The sequence below is a fragment of the Zosterops lateralis genome (genome assembly GCF_965231275.1).
Source record: "Zosterops lateralis genome assembly, chromosome: 3".
Taxonomy (NCBI): Eukaryota; Metazoa; Chordata; class Aves; order Passeriformes; family Zosteropidae; genus Zosterops; species Zosterops lateralis.
The window spans coordinates 98,440,201-98,457,705 of NC_139764.1; the positions used below are offsets into that span (position 1 = coordinate 98,440,201).

At 41.2% G+C, this 17,505-nt stretch overlaps 1 protein-coding gene across 3 annotated transcripts in view; it reads left to right on the top strand.

The window, feature by feature from the left end:
* Positions 1–653: 653 nt before the first annotated feature.
* Positions 654–17,505, top strand: part of ASAP2 (ArfGAP with SH3 domain, ankyrin repeat and PH domain 2) — an 82,705-nt gene continuing 65,853 nt past the window's right edge. For all 3 annotated transcript variants that reach the window (XM_083857756.1, XM_083857757.1, XM_083857758.1), the window contains exon 1: positions 654–831. In XM_083857756.1, the coding sequence (XP_083713882.1) occupies positions 706–831 (126 nt within the window). In that variant the 5' untranslated portion in view covers positions 654–705. The remainder of the gene's footprint in view (positions 832–17,505) is intronic.

Consider the following 17,505-nt stretch of genomic DNA (forward strand, 5'->3'; position numbering starts at 1 on the left):
AGCTGTTGAAACATGAATTATGAGCTGTGGGAGGAGAGGCTGTCCCTGCACCTGCGGGCAGCCCCGGGGACAGCGCGGAGACCCGTCCCGTGGGCTCCAGCCTCTCCCCTCGCACCAGCCAGGCGCTGCGCCTCACCTTCCCCTGCCCTTGGGTTTTTGTTGTTAAACACCATCCGAACCACAGGGCTGGATCCGTCCCGCCTGTCGCTGGGATCACCCGCCGGCCCTGCCCCTGCTCTCCCCGGGGCTGGGGAGCACGGCCTGAGGGCGCGCTGAGGGCGGGGGCCGCCATCTTCCCGGGCGGGGGCGGCAGGGGGGTCGTGCGGCCGCGCCCCCGCCCCGCCAGCCCCGCCGGCCCCGTCAGCCCCGCCAGCGTGTGAGGGAGCGGGGGGAGGAGGAGAGCGAGAGGAGAAAGCGAGCGGGAGGGCGGGGTGTGGAGGCAGCTCCCGCGGCTGGGCGTGTGCCCGGCCCCCGGTGCTGCGTGACCGCGCGGGAGGAGCGGGAGGAGGAGTGTGGGTGCGGGGAATTTCCTTGTGTGGCGGCGGAGGAACAACACCGCTCCAGACGGCGGGGCTGCCGGGAGGGCGCTGCCGCCGCCGCCGCTCGCCGAGCGATGTGAGGGGGAGCCCCCCCTGCGCCCTCCCCTCCCTGCCCCCGGAGCCGCCTGCCTTCCCCCTCCCTCCCCTCGCTCATCCCCGCCCCGCCATGCCGGACCAGATCTCCGTGTCGGAATTCGTGTCCGAGACCAATGAGGATTACAAGTCACCCACCGCCTCCAACTTCACCACCCGGATGGCCCAGTGCAGGAACACGGTGGCGGCCATCGAGGAGGTGAGCCCGGGCGGGGGGCGCGGGGCTCTCTGGCCTGGCCGCAGAGAACAAGGCGCTACCGGCGCTGCTCCTGCCGCTCCCTCTCCCGCCCGGCCCGAGCAGCGCCCTCGGCCGCCGTTCGGAGGAAACGGGGCTCGCCCGAGCGGAGAGGGGAGAGAAAAGGAGCGGGGGAAGGGCCGTGCGCCGCTCCCCCGGCCCGCGGGGCTCGGGCTCGGCCCGCCCGGGGCGCACGGCGGGGCAGGGAACCACCGCCCTCACCGGGGAGCCCGGCCCGCCGCTCTGCTCCTCCTGCCGCCCGAGGAGCCCCGAGCCGGGCGGTTCCGCCCGCTCCCCTCCTAACTGGGGGGTGGAACTTGAACTCTGCAGTCTCCTCCGTCAGCCTCTTCCCTCACAGCGACACCTGAACCGCCTTGGCCTCTCCAGCCGCCGTGTGCGGCTTCGGCTTTCCCTGTTTGTCCTTTCCCTTAGTGTGTGTCTGCCTGCCTCCGGGCACAGGTGGGATTTAACCCGCTTCCCCGTTCCCGCACACAGGATTTAAACGCACTTCCCGGGCCATACGGTTTAGGGCAGCCTTCCCTGGGGGTCCGGTCCCAGGGCCGTGCCCGCCCTTGTGTGTGCGGGGTCCGAGCTCGCTGTTCCTCGTCCCCTCCGGGACAGCCGGTGCCCGCCGTGAGCCGCTTTTGTCTCGCCGAGAGCGGCTCTTTCTCTGTCTTTAGAGCTCTCGGAACGTGCCGTTGAACCCGGTGGTGAGAGCCCACCCTGCCTCCCGCGGGGGATGTCTGCCAGCACTCGGGAGAGGGAGGCTCTTTCCCCTCCTGTTTCAAATCAGAGGGAAATCTGGGACAGGTCTGAACACAGTGAGAGCGCATTCCATATCCCAGTCATACACGCACAATGAAATGAGAAGCGTCTGAGTATCTTGACTCCTCTAGCAGCTTCTCTGAAGTAACTTGTAGGAGGGAGGAGCCTTACTTGTGCTGCAGATTAATTTGCTCCATCTACCTGTTACATCAGTTCTTACAGTGTGTGTTTGGTTGATTTGTTTTGCAGTAAGCATATATTTTAAAAACAGCCTCTTCAGCAAAAAGGATCTTGTAATTTGTTGATGTCCCTTCTTACAAAAGAACTGCCACTAGCAATGGATTATTAAGGTGTCTTAAGTGAACAAAACCCAGGTTAGGTGTTTAAACACCCTTTTCAGGATTTTCCTGTTTTGCCAGTTCCCAAAACCACTAAAGCAAGGAGTTGAATTCAAAATAATCTTGTTCCTGAGGTAATTTTCTGCCCTGCAAGCTTGCACTTAAATGCCTGGATTTAATTATGCTTTATTAACCCGATAGTCTTAAGATCAACAATTCTGTAACAAAGACAACCTCTTCCTGAATATTTATAGTAATGAAGAATTTTAATTGTGAGGTAGAACTGCTTAATAATTGAGTAATACAAGATTGAAGTTGGTACAAATATTTGGGTCAAATGAAGTTTTGTGAGATTTAGAGATTTTTATTACAGTTCTGAAAAAAAATAGTTTCTTTTCTGTAAGTTGAATTTAGTGGATTGGTTTTGAGTTTTAATGACACTCAATCAGAACATTAAATCTTTCTTTGTATCTGCATATTTTGGCATTAGATGCTATCTGCTAGCTTAGTACAAAATTATCTTTAATAATAATGAGATAAAGAATGAGCCTAGTAAAGTTTGCCAGGCAGAAGGTGAGAGACTGCAGAGACTGGCAGTAGTTGTTAATAGTATTGATCTATCTGGCACTTCTGGCAAAATATCAGCAGTTCCTGCCTGTTTGTGCTGCTGTCTGAAAGCATGTGGGGAATTGACTACTGAATCTTTTTCTTTGTGATTTGTCAAGAACAACAAATATATTTTCATGGTTTCAAAATGGTGAAATTTATTTTCAGGCTTAGACTTCTTTGGTTTGGAAATACTCAAGTCCTTTAGCATGACGTGCCTGGTTTGTCAGGTTAAATGTGATTCTTGGATAAAAAGCTGTCTATAAATTGTGTAATAGAGAAGTCAGGGCTCAGCACCTTTTTTCTGGGAGGCTGGACAAGAAGTAGTTCATCAACTTATTATGAACTAAAGCTTATTAAGGAATGCATGTAAAAATGTTCAGGGAATTCAAAGAACCTGTGCATTTCCAGTGGCACTGGTAGTGTGAAGCCTTGGTTTCCAGAGCACACTGCTCTCCTGCAGCAGGCACTGTAGTGCTGGGAGCTGGGAAGTCTGGCTACCTGTGGCTGAGGGAATGTGTTACTTTAAAGCAGTTAATGAGTAAGTTGAAACTGGCTGACTGCTGACTGTGTATGCATTGGTTTGAACAAACGACTGTAAGACCTAGTTTATTAACTGAAGACACATTTTTGCTTCCCAGGATATCGTATACGTTTATTAAATCAACAAATGAAGTGGTTAATACTGATGCTTAGAGGATATCCCTTTACTACTGCTCCCAGAAGATCTGGTTCTGGAATGGAGTGTTCAGCTGCCTGCATGAAGCCAGCTCTGCCCTCCCCACTCTGGTGCTCCCCTGGGAGCAGAAGCACAGGAGGGGGAGGCTGCTGTGACTGAGCTCAACTCTCCACAAACACAGATATGCTTTCACATCCCACTGGGATGTCTTTTGCACTTTACATTGCTGGCTACTGGTCTTGTAATGCTGTTTTTGTTAATTAGTAGGGATCTAACAGTGGCTTAAAAAGTTTAGTTAATGAAGCTTTCTGTGGTGGAGTGGAAGAGGCTCGTTAAGTGTGGAAATCAATAAGATGTTGGACAATTAAAAATGTATCATTTATCTGTATATGTTTGTGGGCAGTGGTATTGCCTTAAATCTGAACTTGGATTAATTGACCTCTGTCAGTTTCACAGTATGGTTGATTCTTAGCATCAGTTGAAAACGCTTCCAGTTTTACTGCTTTATGTGATTATATACACTGATGATAGACCATGGATCAGGGCTTTTGAGATCACCAGAAACACCTGCAATGCAGTTTGGGAGCTGGTGCCTGTTCAAACACTTGCAGAAAGAGCATCTGATTCTTTGCTGAATCTGTTTCTTTGCTCTCAGTAGTGGAAAAGGGATTAGGAAAGGCATGCTTGTGACACAAAGTGATTTCAAAGGAAAAGGAATCATACAATTTCTCCATTGTTCTTGGATTAGGATGTTGCTTACCAAAATGTTGGGAATATTTAGCTTCTTCTGAAACAAAATTATTAGTGAGGAATATGTCACAGGCCCTTACAGGTTACTGTTTAATCTTTTCATGTGTGATAGTGACTAAGACTAAATAAGTTTTACTTGATAGAATGCAGAGCGTGGTCACATGATTGGGGGAGGGGTTGCTTGAAATCAGTAATCTGGTCTGACAACTGCAGCCTTTTTAATTGTCTGTTTTCTGTTAAAGGTCACAGGATCTAAAAAATTGTGGTGACCATTCTTAAATTATGAATGCTTAAAAATCTGTACTAATGTTCAGTACTAATGTTACTTAGAACACACACTTTTATAAGTGAAATAAAATGGTCCTTAAATAGTAATGAAACCTGCAAAGTAGTTGTAGTAGCTGTGATAATTTTAAAGATTTTTAGAAATTAGTTTAAAGAGTAATTGAATGACTAGAATCTAATTGTGCCACTTTTTTTTTTTTTTTTTTTTTTTTTTTTTTTTTTTTTTTTTGAAGCATGAGTTACATTTTACAATAAAGAGTGGAAGTTTTCTGTTTGGGCTGTTTGTTGGGGGCCAGTGCTGGACAAGTAAGTAGGATAGGCAGCAGTTTTGCAGGCTGATATGTAAACAGAGAGTAGCAGACGGTCCCTGGGTTGAAGACATTTCCATCTAAGTCAGGACTGAGGTACAAACTTTACCCACCTACCTAAACTTCCCTGCATGCACAGATTTCCCTGTGAAGGGAGGAGAATGGAAACACAGAGAAGTTTAGTAGGTTACTGGACCACCTCCACAGCACAGTGGAAGCTGCCACTGGAGTAAATGTGTTCTAAAAAGTAGAGAGGACAAACAGGTGGTGGAAATATGTAAAGTGTACAACCAAAAGAAACAGTATAGTGGTACCAAAGATGGTTTTTATACTCTGGATAGAAATAGATTTCAATTGCTTACAGTGTATTTAAAAACTACTTTGAAGGAATTTCTGTAAAAGCAGAGGAATTAATGTTAAAGGCATAACTTGTAATTTTAGGTCCCTACTTGCCTTTGTTTTGTAGGTCCCACTCCATGATGATTATGCCTCAATAATTCTGTTATTTTACACTTTAGGAGATTTTTTTTAAAATTATAAGTCCTACAAATGCAACATGTCATTTCTGTATCAAAGCCTTTCCTTCCTCACTGTCATTTATAATGCAATTTTCTATCAGAAATGGCAACATCTTCTTGCCACCCAAGGCAATCCACAGTTTTCAGCTGGCTTGGAGTGGTGTAAGGGATCAATGTTTATTGAATTTGATTCCCTCTTGTATGATATTATTCTGTAATATTCTCTTCTGCATTTTGGTTCTGCAAAGCCAACAAGGGGGAGATGTAGTAACAGCTTGGTGGGGTGGGGGAATGTGGTGATGGATACATGGATACACCTGTATATTTACTTTTTGCTCGCTACATTTATAGGACTGGATTCTGTTTTCCTGTAGTTGATGAATGTGCCTTGCATGTCAAAGTTACATAAAGAGGGTGTTTCTGTCTAGTTTGAGAAGCAGTAGGAAGTGTTACATACTTTAGTGCATTTTGAGAAATTTAGTCTGTGGTTTCTTGTATATTTCTTTTTACTGAAATATATCTTTATACCCACTATAGCATGCTCTTTAGTGGAACATATTTGGACACTTTTCTTACCTCATTACTAAATACACTTCCATAAATATTGCTGTTTAAAACTTTTTTTGTGTTCCACTTCTGCTTCCTTTCTGGAATCATGACTCTTTGTCATCAGCATCCAAAGAGGTTTCTGGAAAAGTCATTATAACACAAAAGGCATGATGATTTCAAAAGGAGTGTGGGAATTGTTTTCTTTTTGAAAGGAATATAGAGGATGAAAATTGCAGAAATAGAAGAGCTAAACTGTGTGTCTTCAGCTGGAGCTTTGTGCGTGTTTTCAAATAGACAGTTTAAACCTTAAACCTTTAATGTCAACATGGAGTCAGTTAAAACAATGTCAAACCACGAAAAAAGATTTCTGTGCACCTTACCTTAGTGCATTTGGTGATGAATCTGCTTCATATTAACAAATGCTCCTGTTCTTCTTAGGAGGATGAATGAAAAATACAGATTTATAAAGAAAAATTTATATCTTTCTGAAGTACTTTACTAATTGGGGTTTTGTGTTTTCCATAATGTTGCTGTTTTTCAGAACCATCTTATCTGAATGTAGTGTACTTCATGCTGATGCTAGAAGAGGGTAATGTAGAAAGTGGCTACTTCTGCTTAGGTTTAACCCACCTTCTCTTCCTCTTCTTACCTTCATGCTGTTCTCTGTATACCATAATATGCAGCAATGTTAGGTAAAGATGAAGCCTTTACTCTCAAAGGCATTGCAAAATCACAGGACAAAAGCCTAATCCCTGCTCCAGAGTTCTTACATGACAGTCCACATGTCAAGTGCATCTGGCTGATGAATACAGGTGAAGAAATGCAGGAAAAGTTGGTGCACCTGACTAGTGTAGTGTGTTAGTGGCTGGACCACTGTGAAGTACTTTTTTTTTGTTCATATGCATTGGAGTAGTGGTCATTAAACATTTAATTCAGCTCTTAAATCTATTATTTTTTTATAATTTCCACCTTCTATGTGTGTGAGTATGTGTATGTATTGCATACAGCCATTTCCTGTGTGAACTCCAGCACTGCACCTTCTGAACCTCACTCTTGACAGCCCACACGATCTGTCTACCCCAATTTCCCAGAAACAACCTTTCCACTTAAAACTCCACAAAAGTCAGGTCTAGTCTTGTTTAGGCTGACTCTTCCCTCTCTTATATTGGCTATCAAGCTTCTCTATGCTTCTGAAATATTTACAGTCTCCTTATCTTTCTTAATTTCTTGAAACTCCTTTGCTACAGCTCTTATTGGGGCTTTGTCCTACTTCTGTGGGGGTCCCTGCCTTGGCCCAGCCCTGTCCAAGGTACTGGAGCAGTGGCTGGAGCTCAGGTGGGCTTCCTGCTGAGATGAAATTCCTCTCATGGATGGGCCAGTGGCAAGAGCCTCCATTTGTTCTCAGCCCTTGCTGTCTCCAGATAATCCTTATATTCTTGTTGAAGTTGCTAGAGAGGGAAGAGGTGATGTTATAGTCAGGCATCTGTCATGGCAAGCCAAGACTTTCATACAGAGGCTGGAGGGGCTGATGTGAGAATCACTGGTTTAAAGGAAAGAATCAAGTTGTGGAAACAAGTGAAGTGTTTATCTATCTGTCTAGGAAAAAAGTCATCAAACTGTGAGCTGGTGAGTTCAATAGAACCAAAGAGTTTATGTAATAAAAACTGAAAAATGTTCATTAAATATCCCAGGAAAGGGGAAAATTATGAGACAATCTATAGGCTTGAAACACCCCAGGAAGAATAACACAAATTATCTGAGCCTGTTAGACATGTGAAGAAAAAGCCAGGTATTCAGAGGAAAGTTTTGTATTAAAGAATATGTGTAAAGATACAATACAAATTTGCAAAAGTCAAGTTTCTTTAGGAGGCAGTAAAGAAAACAAAAACACTCTTAAGCACATAGAATTGCAAGGAGAAAAAGATGACATAGTATGCTGTTAGAACGTAGTAGTATTAAAGATAATGTAGTTATTGCCAAGTCTAAACAAGTGCTTGCTGCAGTTTTTGAGCTTAAAGTGTGGGAGAAGGTAGAATGGATGGCAGGAATAGAGATGCAAGTAAGCAAGGCAATAAACAAAATTGTGAGCTTAAAGTACTCAGTTTGTTGGGGCTGGTGAACTTATTTCCCAGGATCCTAAAGAACTAATATGTTAACTAGCAAATATTTCTGACAAATCCTCTGAAGACTAGGATGATATCTGATGTAGCACAGAGGGTTAAAAAGGCAGGGATGAAAGAAGAGGAGAAATATTTACATCTAAAAACAAAATATTGCAATGAATGCAGAAACGCAGACCATGACTGTTGAGGAGCAGTGTTCTTACTCAAAGATTACAAGTATTGCTGGATGAGTGGCAAGCAAGAACTGGTTCCCCTCCTGCTTCCAGAAATGCTTGAAAAACACTAAACATGCATTTACAGCAATTACCACTGCTATTCAAGACACCAGTGCTTTCACATTTGTAGCATAGTCAAATGTGCAAGAGGTTCACATTAGGAGAAATTGTGTCTCCTTGTTTACTCTCTCAGCAGTGCTGGAAGCTGCTTCTGGGAAAACAGAATTACTGAGCCTCATACTCGTAAAGCTGTGCAAGGTGGTTATAGCAGGGTTTCATAAAGCATTAAAATCTCTCCTTTGGTCCATTTTAACTGACACAGATTTTTTTTTTTTTTTTCTTTTAACTCAACTGGAAAATGTAGTTCTAGTGATGGAACAAGCAGAAGTTTGAAGTTTTTTTATATTAACTTTACTGCAAATTGAATGCAGGACGACTTCTTTTTTTTTTTTTGGTAGCCTTTTCCCCACATAGTCTCATGTTTGTTAGTATGAAGCTTGAGCTGTTCTGTATGCAAAATGCTTATTGTGTAGCTGCTCTTGGTGGGGACAGAGACATCAGCTTAAAGAGTTTTAGTGTTAGAGGTGAGATTTTCTGTGATTAAGGTGACCACAAGCTTCTTTTGTTTGGAGTAAATTTCAATTCTTTTCTGAAGTTTACATCAATCTAGGGGTTAAGTGGTCAAGCACATTTGGCTGGGAAGCAACAAAAAATGGTAACACAAGAAAGGGAAGACTCACAAATAATGGGCACCTGAGGTGTTTAAGAGGTAACATGGAGATCAGTCAAATGTGAAGAAGAAGAAAAGAAAATTTGAATTAAAAACAAATTGAGAGATTAAGAGAATTATCCAGAAACAGAAATACCGTGATGGCATATGAGGAATTGAAGGGTCAGGAATTGCCACTTGGGGAGAAGCATAAAGGAGGGGATAAGGAAATGCATTAAAAGTCTGAGGAAGTTCTGAGGAGCTGGAATTGACAGGAACTGCAAAGGAAGAGGGAGTGTGGCAGTGTTCACACAGGAAGTAGGATGAAAACACGGGCCTGAGCACGTGGGGGCAGGGCTAATGTGAAAAGGATCGGTGGAGCAAGGAAAGGAGCAGGAATTTAGAGAAAGGGTAGTGGTGGAGGACAGGGAATAATGGTGATCTCTTAGCTGTACCTTGCTGTGTAGTGTAGGAGTGAAAGAAGAGTTCTGTATGTTCCCCAGGAAATGGGATGTAATACTAAGAATTATGCAGACTTTATGAGATATTCTACACATTTAAATTTTATTTGGAAAGAGAAAATCATTTACCTTACAGGGGAGAATTTATTGATGGAGGAACTGAGATACAGTATTGTTACTGAACAGGCTTTTTGTGAGCAATGAGGCTTTGCAGGAAATTAGCTTGGGTGGTGTAATTCAGTACTTTTCATCTCAAGTAGTTGGCTTTGTTTTCAAGTGAGTAGGTGTTGGACAGAATTTGAAAAATTTGCTTCTTTGTGTGTGTGAACTCTGCTTCACAAAAATATTTACTATGTAAGTGACATACTGTGCAGTGAAGTGTATTTCTGTGGAGTATATTCTTTAAGAGGTGGCTGTAAAGTTAACATGAAAGAAGCTATTGTATAAATTCTCACATCTGACTTGTTAAACCAAGAAGAAATAGAGAATTGAGAGACAAGGCTGCAAGTCTGCTCCTTGTTGTCTTGGAGCAGTGTGGTGTTCAGAACCATCTGCTGTTTGTGGACCCCTCAGCCAGCCCTGATTAAAGATCAGATTATCAATGTAGTTCTAGCCTGAAATGTATAATTCTGTCTAGGCATTATGCTAAGTATGTGTATAGATAAATCAAAACAGCTGAAGTGATTAGAGCTGAACAAATTACTTTCACATCCCTAAAGCTTTGTAGTACATTTAAAAAGCATATAGGAAAAGAAAATGGTACTGAAGGGATGTGGATGTTCTTACGGATTATTTCCTCATGTTTTATGATTTCTGTTCATTGTTAGTGAAACATTTCTTTCCTAGAATATGCAATTTCAAGGAAACTTAGGCTGTATTCTATGGAAGTAAACTCAGAAACAAATGCATTTAGTAATCATTTTAAGCCCCTTCAATCAAACAGGATTACTGTTTGGCTACTGCAATAGGAGTAGAAATTTCCTTAGCCTTTGCAAACACAGAACCTCTGCTCCAATCACATGCAAAACATGCAGTTTGGAGTTTTGCAAAGCTCGTGTTTTTAATAATTTGTGTATTTTCCAGCACTGTAGGTGTTTGTTACACAACAATAGAAAAAATGCCAGCAGAGTCCTCCTACACTCTGAGCTCCGTGTACACTAGATGCTAATTGTGCTGATGAGAATAGCATTGAAGTAGTAAATCTTTTGTGAGCTGCTTTTTGTTTGGTTTCATTCATTCTTCTGCTTAGTTCACTCTCTTGTGTTGCTTACATGGTCTGGATGTAGATGGCTAGTGTTTCATATGAGTATTTCCAGCCCAGTCTGTTGTAGGGATGGAGTGACTGTGTTTGCCAGTGCCTTCGCTTCCCCAGGCCACAGGGATGGGGCACTGATGTGAGTTCACACACACTGTGTTTGGTTACATTCAGGCATTTGTGTCTTCTGCTTCAATCAGTTGATTCAGTAGCTCTTTCCTATTTTATTTAAGAACAACAGAAGTTCTGGTAGGCTTGGACTGCTTCTCTGTTCTAAATTGCTTCAATGTTAAATGCAGAAGTTCTTTGTCTTAGGTATCAGTTGTGTATGAGTTTACCTTCCTGATGCTTCATTGATGATACAGGGAAGTACCATTTGTTCAATTTTATAGATACTTTCTATGACATGAACTCTCTCATTATTTTGGCAAAGTCCACTCTGGGGATAAAGCTTTTATTTTTGCAGCAATATTACGTAAATGAGTATTGTGTATCTACTGTTTGGTACACTAATAATTGCATCACTTGAGATTCACTTACACTTTGAGGCAGCTGTCTCTAGAGACAGGAATGTGTGAACTGTTAATTTTAGTTATACTTAAAGAGGCTGAAATGCCAGTAGAATTTAGGATCATTGCTTTCAAGATTGTAGTAGTGTCCTGTGATTTCTGTGTTGAGCACCTAAAATGAATGGCAATTCAGATGCATTCTTTCATTTAAGTGTGTTGATAGTGAGGCCACGCAGAGATTTTCAAAGGTATGGTGAATTACAGAGAAGCTGGAGTGCAAAATCACAGGCTGAAGTCTGGAAGTAACTGTAGAACAGAAATAATTTTATAATGTTTCAAGAGAAAATAAGTTTTCTCGCTTGACACTGGGTTTTATGTGTAATAATATTCCAGTAGTATTACAGGTAGATGCTGTTAATAAATTTCTACCCTGTTAATAGAGAGATGATGCCCAGTATGCTGCTTTACCTCTGATGAACCTTATTTTGACAGCTGGTTCTGTGTGTCCCTAGGAACAGTTGGTTCACTTGAGGTGATTTGTCTTACTCTCCTGAAGTCCCCTCTAGATACCTCTGCCATTCTTTGTTGTGGGAATATGGTGTCCTCAGAGTTTCTGGTGTATCATAAACTAGATAGAGTTTGTGTGCCTTCTGTTCTCCTTCAGAAGGGACACCTTGTATGTGTCAGCCAGAGATGTTTGTGACACCAATTTATTATTTATTTCTGTTAAGAAGCTCTCAGAGGCCTGTTAAGACTGAAACTTGATTTTGCTATGTTGCTGTAGATCTTTTCTAGGCTAGTTTCTTGTCTCTAAGATTATTGGATACCTAAAGAAGAAGAAGTCAAAGGAGTGTTGGATGGGGTGGGATAGATCAGTTTATGGCATCCAGCTGACCTGTGCACACATTGTAGAGGTTCTCATCTTTAGCATAGAGTAAGTACATAGGGAGAAACAAAACTGTTCAGGTTTTCATTGTTCTATAGAGATTGTAACAGGAGTGTCTGCCTGGTTCAAGTAGAGGTTTTGAAGTCTACAAATACGAAATTAGACCCCTAATAGGGGAACTTTTGAGTATCTGAAAGTGTTTTGATTTGTTAATTGCTCCCATAAATAACTAAAATTTCTCTTGTCAGAAAGCTTATCACATGCAGAATAAAAGGGCATTATGTTCTGCAAAGATTAATTCTTGTTGCCTCTGATGGTGTCTAAAAAGATTTAATACTGGGGAAAAGAGTTACTGAATTAAAAAAAACCTGCAAAAGGAAAATCCCATCAGCTAGCTGATCGTAATGCTGTTGAGTGATACAGGGTCAGGATCAGCCTCTTCCAACAGCTGGACTCCAAACCATGGATGGCTTTCATAGATGATGATGGCAGACAGAAATGCAAAAACGTGAAATTAGAAAAAAAGTCTCATGCAGAGTGAGGAGCAGAGAATTCTGCCATGGGTTAAGGGTTGGTATATCTTACTCGTCCATTTAAGACAATCATCACTGGAACTTTAATCCTGTTGCCTATGTTACTTTATTTTACATGGTGATATATCTTAGGATGTTGAAGAATGTAATATTAAATAAATGGAGATGGATATCAGGAATTGGCTACTGCAACTGGAAGAAGAAACAACAATTAAATATTAAATAAGGGAGTTTTATTTACACACCCTCTGTTTATAAATAAGCAACTGTGAAGAATAAGTACATCATCTCTTACATTTTATGAGATCTGTATTTGAAGTCCAGTCATCTTTGAAAGCAGATAGCTGCAGTGTTGGAACAGGAAAATATATTACTCAGTGTTAAAATTGGTTAATGCAGGAGGTGAATGTGTTCTGGAGAAATAGTTGCCATAAGCAGCTTCCACTCTTTCTCCAAGCATGAGATTTTATTTCACAAAAATGCTTGATGTCTGTTTCCCAGTTAAGTATCTGTTGCATTTCTAACTTTTTGTTGTGAGGGAAGCCTGTGGAAATCAGTTAATACACAGGTACAGCAGCTGTTTTGTTTAGTGTGAAACAATCTAATTTAGTGACTTGTATTAATAATGTAGCATTTTGTATCTCTGAACCTCTGATTTGGTATTTCTCCTCTGATAGAGGTAGTCCGTTAGAGAATTCTGGTTTTTAGGCATCCCCTCTTTGTTTTCATGAATGCATTGTACAAAGTGGTCATGCTCAGGTCTGGTTTTATACACAACATAGAGCAGTGCCAAGTTCTCCCGTGGTTTACCTTTGCAACAGAATTACTTTGCACTTTCAAGTATCAATTTCCCAGAGCACAGTGGTGTTGCTTTTTCCACCGTGCATATCCTCAGCTCAACAGTTTACTACATTCTTCTGCCAAAACCACCAGTGCTTGTTTAAACAGATTGCCTTGGCATTGGGCCTGCAAGAACCATGAACCCAGATGCTGGAGAAAGAATGTTTTTGTGGAAAGGGACCTGTCAGAGATGATTCTGCATAGACTCTGTCCTTTTTTTGCAGGTTTGTCTCTGAACCTTCAGTTCTTTTAGCTGACAGGTCTCACACCAAAGAGCTCATTTATACAAATTAAATGTCAAAGCTACTGCAGTTTTTCACATGCATATTCAAAGTAATTGCCCCAAACTAAAGTTTTTATTGCATTTTCTTGGATACATTCAGAAGCTGCAATGCCTTGCCCCAGACTATACCTGTAAGGGTTTTTTTCCACCCTTTGTATCAGTCCCTCTGAAAGTGCAAGGTGATCAGTGGAAGGAAACTGGAGAGGATTTAGAAAAGAAACTAATACATTGAAGGAGGAAATGACATAACAGTGGAGAATGGAAAGAGGATTCTGGAGAGGGATAACATCATTTAGGAAGTTTTTTTTACACTCTCTGTAGCAGAAAAGTGGATTGAAGCCAGTGGTGTTGACAATTCATTTCTAGTAGAAAAATAACAAACTGAGACAGAATGTCTGTGGATATCTCTGATCTTTTGAGTCAGCAAGGATTAATTACAGCAAATATCAGATTGCCTGTAAAGATACCCCTGAAAAGCCAAACTATTGTCCTTCCTGGATACAAGTATAAAAAACTTGCTGTTGTTAATATTAAAAAAGACCAGTCCAGTGAAGCACAAGAGCCTTGTCTTGTTCTGCTGTCGCTACAGTAACTACTTGATTGCCTCTCTTTTCCTTGGCTGACCAAGTTTCTTCCTGTGCCCTTTTGTTTTTGGGAAGGATTTTCCTATATGTGTTCAGTGTCTGCAGCAGCCTCTGGAGTTATCTGAAGTACTGGAATGGATGAAGTGCAGGATTTAGGACTGTTGAGTAGCCCGATGTTTTTAAAGCAAATTGCTAAAAGCAAGCATGAGATCTGATTTTATTTTAAAGGGATAATGTTAAGATAACTGTGTATAGTAGATCAAATATCAGTGTGTTAGTATTTTTTTGTATATTTGTCAGATAGATGTTCAGTGTAGGGAAGAACACAAGTTCCTGGCTCCAGGATAATTTTTCAAATGACACGAGGATTTATTACCCAAAATTTTGTTACTGCTTTAACAATACTTCCAAGCACTTGTTGTTGTTGTTCCAATGGACTCTTTATTTTACAAAATGGTAACCTTGAGACTTTCCTTGAATTCAGATCCAGTTGTATGAATACTTTCAGCAAAACCCCATCCAAATAGCTGAAAATGTGAAACAGTTACTTTTACACTTTGCAAAAGGAAGCTGCTGTGGGTAAGAAGGAAGGAATGTGTTAGAGATGTTAAACTGTTTTAAATACAAAATAAAGTGAAGGTGATGGCTGACTCCATCCTCTTCCTCTGTCACTACTTCCCATGGTATGCTGGCAGGGTTAGTTTTTTTCTTTCCCTTGTCTGGAATGAGAAAATTTGGGCTTCTTGTTTCTCTCAAGAATAGCCTGTTGGGCCCTGTAGTGTTTATGGTTGAGAGTATCTCAGTCTTTTGTTTTTCAACTCATTACTGGAAACTGGGAGATTATCCTGGGGAAGGATGTGTACATGCTTTTCCTTGCTCGCTGCCCCGAACATCTGCTGTTGGCTGCTCCTGATGGAGGATATCAGGTTAAATGCAGTGTTGATCTGATCCACTATGGCTGCTTTTCTATTCCTTCACAGAGAATTAATTATTTTCTGGGCCACACAGAAAAAAGACACTAGTGTGAGGACACTTGTGTAGAGATAAAGACCCAGAGTTCTGCTGTAAGTTGGCACAAAAGGTGCTTAATGAGCTACTTGAGCCTGGGGACTCTCCACTTATGCTGCTACTGCCCTGGTTTTCCCCGTACCCTTTGGCTCTGTAAAAGGTGCCAAAATCATCTCTGGGATGTTCAGTTTCTGAGTTTCTGTCTTCCTGCTTTTTTCCTCCCTCAGTTAAATATGCTAATAATAGAACAGTTTGTTTCTCCTCACTCCCTTGGAAAGAGCAAATAAAACATTCATCTTTTGTGCCAACCATCTATACTGCACAGATCTTTTTAGACAATATAGAGTTGGGGATTTATGCTAATCTTTTTTTTTTCTAGTTTTTTTTGGGGGGGAAGCAGTACAACCAAATGTTTAAAAATTGTATACCCTAGTGGGCTTACATCTTTCTAGGCAGTGTGAAACAGACTGAAACAGAAATATTATTATTATTATTATTAATTAGATTGAGGCATAAAGAGTAGGATGTAGAATAACATTTCAGGGTGTTTCAGTAATCTCAGACTGATTTCTTCCTGGTAAGACGGATTTGGTTTGAATTAGTTGACACATTTTACTGTTCAAAGTAGAAACCTTTGAAGCAGTGAAAATGGAAGTTGGCCTTTGGCAAGTGAAACTGGACCTTGTTCCTACATGTGGAAAAAAAGCTTCGCTACTTATCACTGGTAGCTTGAGTCCTCTGTCTTGTGTTCCTTTAAAAATCTACATTTGATTTTGATATGCATGTTCCCCTCCCTAGTATACTTCTGACTATAAAGTAATTTGCCTTAAAAATGTTTTCATCAGATTGCCATCAGAAATTACACAATTGTAAATGAACAGAAGACATAAATACTGTATTTGGAAAAAAGATTGCACTGACAAGGACACACGCAAGAAGGTGACTTTCAAGTTTCTGTTTCAGTTGATGTGCATAACACCACTTCCACAATAATGTGACTTTTTATGTACTGTAGAGAAGTTTTTTTCTCCCCTTAAGTCAAAGCTATATTTACTGTTTTTAACAATAGAGAAGTTTGAGTGCTCATCATGAGAAGCTGAGTGGGACTATGAAAATTATGGATATGGCCTTGTAGACTCAGTTGAAACAAATGCTAAAATAAGCAGTCTTACAATAGAGTTTTTTGAGACAAAACTAGAAACACTACAGGAGAGGACAAAATGATCCCACCATATATGAAATATATGGTCAGTTTTTTTCTTGTTCAGGATTTTACTGGGTATTTTAAGCGAGTAAAGAGAAATGCAAGTATATGCAACATTTAAAGCCATTTTAAAATTCCTTGCTTCTGGAACTACTGAAAAGGCACCAAGAAGTTGAATTAGAGTGCATTTTGATGCATTTGTGTGCATTATAGTATGGATATATATATTAAACAAAGACAAGCTTAGAAATGTGAACTATAATGAAGCTACAGCTGGATTTAAAACTGTTTTCCCAGTGGTAATATGTAGACAAAGAAAAGGACAAGGAAATATGAAGAACAACAGTAGAGACAAGGAGCTGACATTTTCAAGTTTTATACTGAAATGACTCCTTTGAAACACTAGATGTGAATAAACACCAATGCCATGCAATTAAACAAAGGCAAAGTCCTCCTCTCTATGTTTTTGGTCTGTAAGCAAGACTGAAATACAGAATTAAAGATGCAAAGCTTTTCAGTATTTTGCTCATTGGTTGTAGGCACACACTATGACAAGAGTGCACCGAGGGAGGGAGGAAAAGACAAAACCTGCAAGAGTAAGTGTAGTTTTCTTACTACAGTTGGAAACATAGTAATGGTATTTCATAAATATATCCAAGTCCCTCTTCAAATAGCTAGATATTTGTTATCCTTTGTTTCCTGTGTGGAGAGCTTTCCAGAACTGCTTTTTTCCCCCCAGTTTCTGGTCACAGTGTGTTAAGGGTCAGGTACAGCTTTCACTGACACAGCTGAAAAGACAGGCAGGGGATGAAGAGAGGACCCAAAAAAGCCTGACCTGTACAATTAAGGTTTTAGGTTCTGCTTGTTGTGTTGTCCTTAATATTGTCAGTGGGATATTTTCCCTGTTATCCTTTGTTTTGAATTTTTCTGTGAACCAGCTGTCTGAAATGGGGTGATGCTTGAGTTGTCACTGGTGTATTGGGGGCATTAGCTGCCATTTCTTTTAGACTCTGGTTATGCTGTGCCTTGTGGGTTTGTTCCTCTGCTGTCTGATCCTGGTGGAAGTGGAAGTTGGTTGAGAGTAGTTTCAAACCAAAATGATTACTTAAGTTGAGGAAGAGGATTTGAGGGTTTTTTCCTTACTGAGAGTTTGTGCTTTCTGACCGAGGCAGTCTTGGGCCAGAGGATTCTATGAATCCATAGACCTGTCTGGATCCCTGACCATGGTAA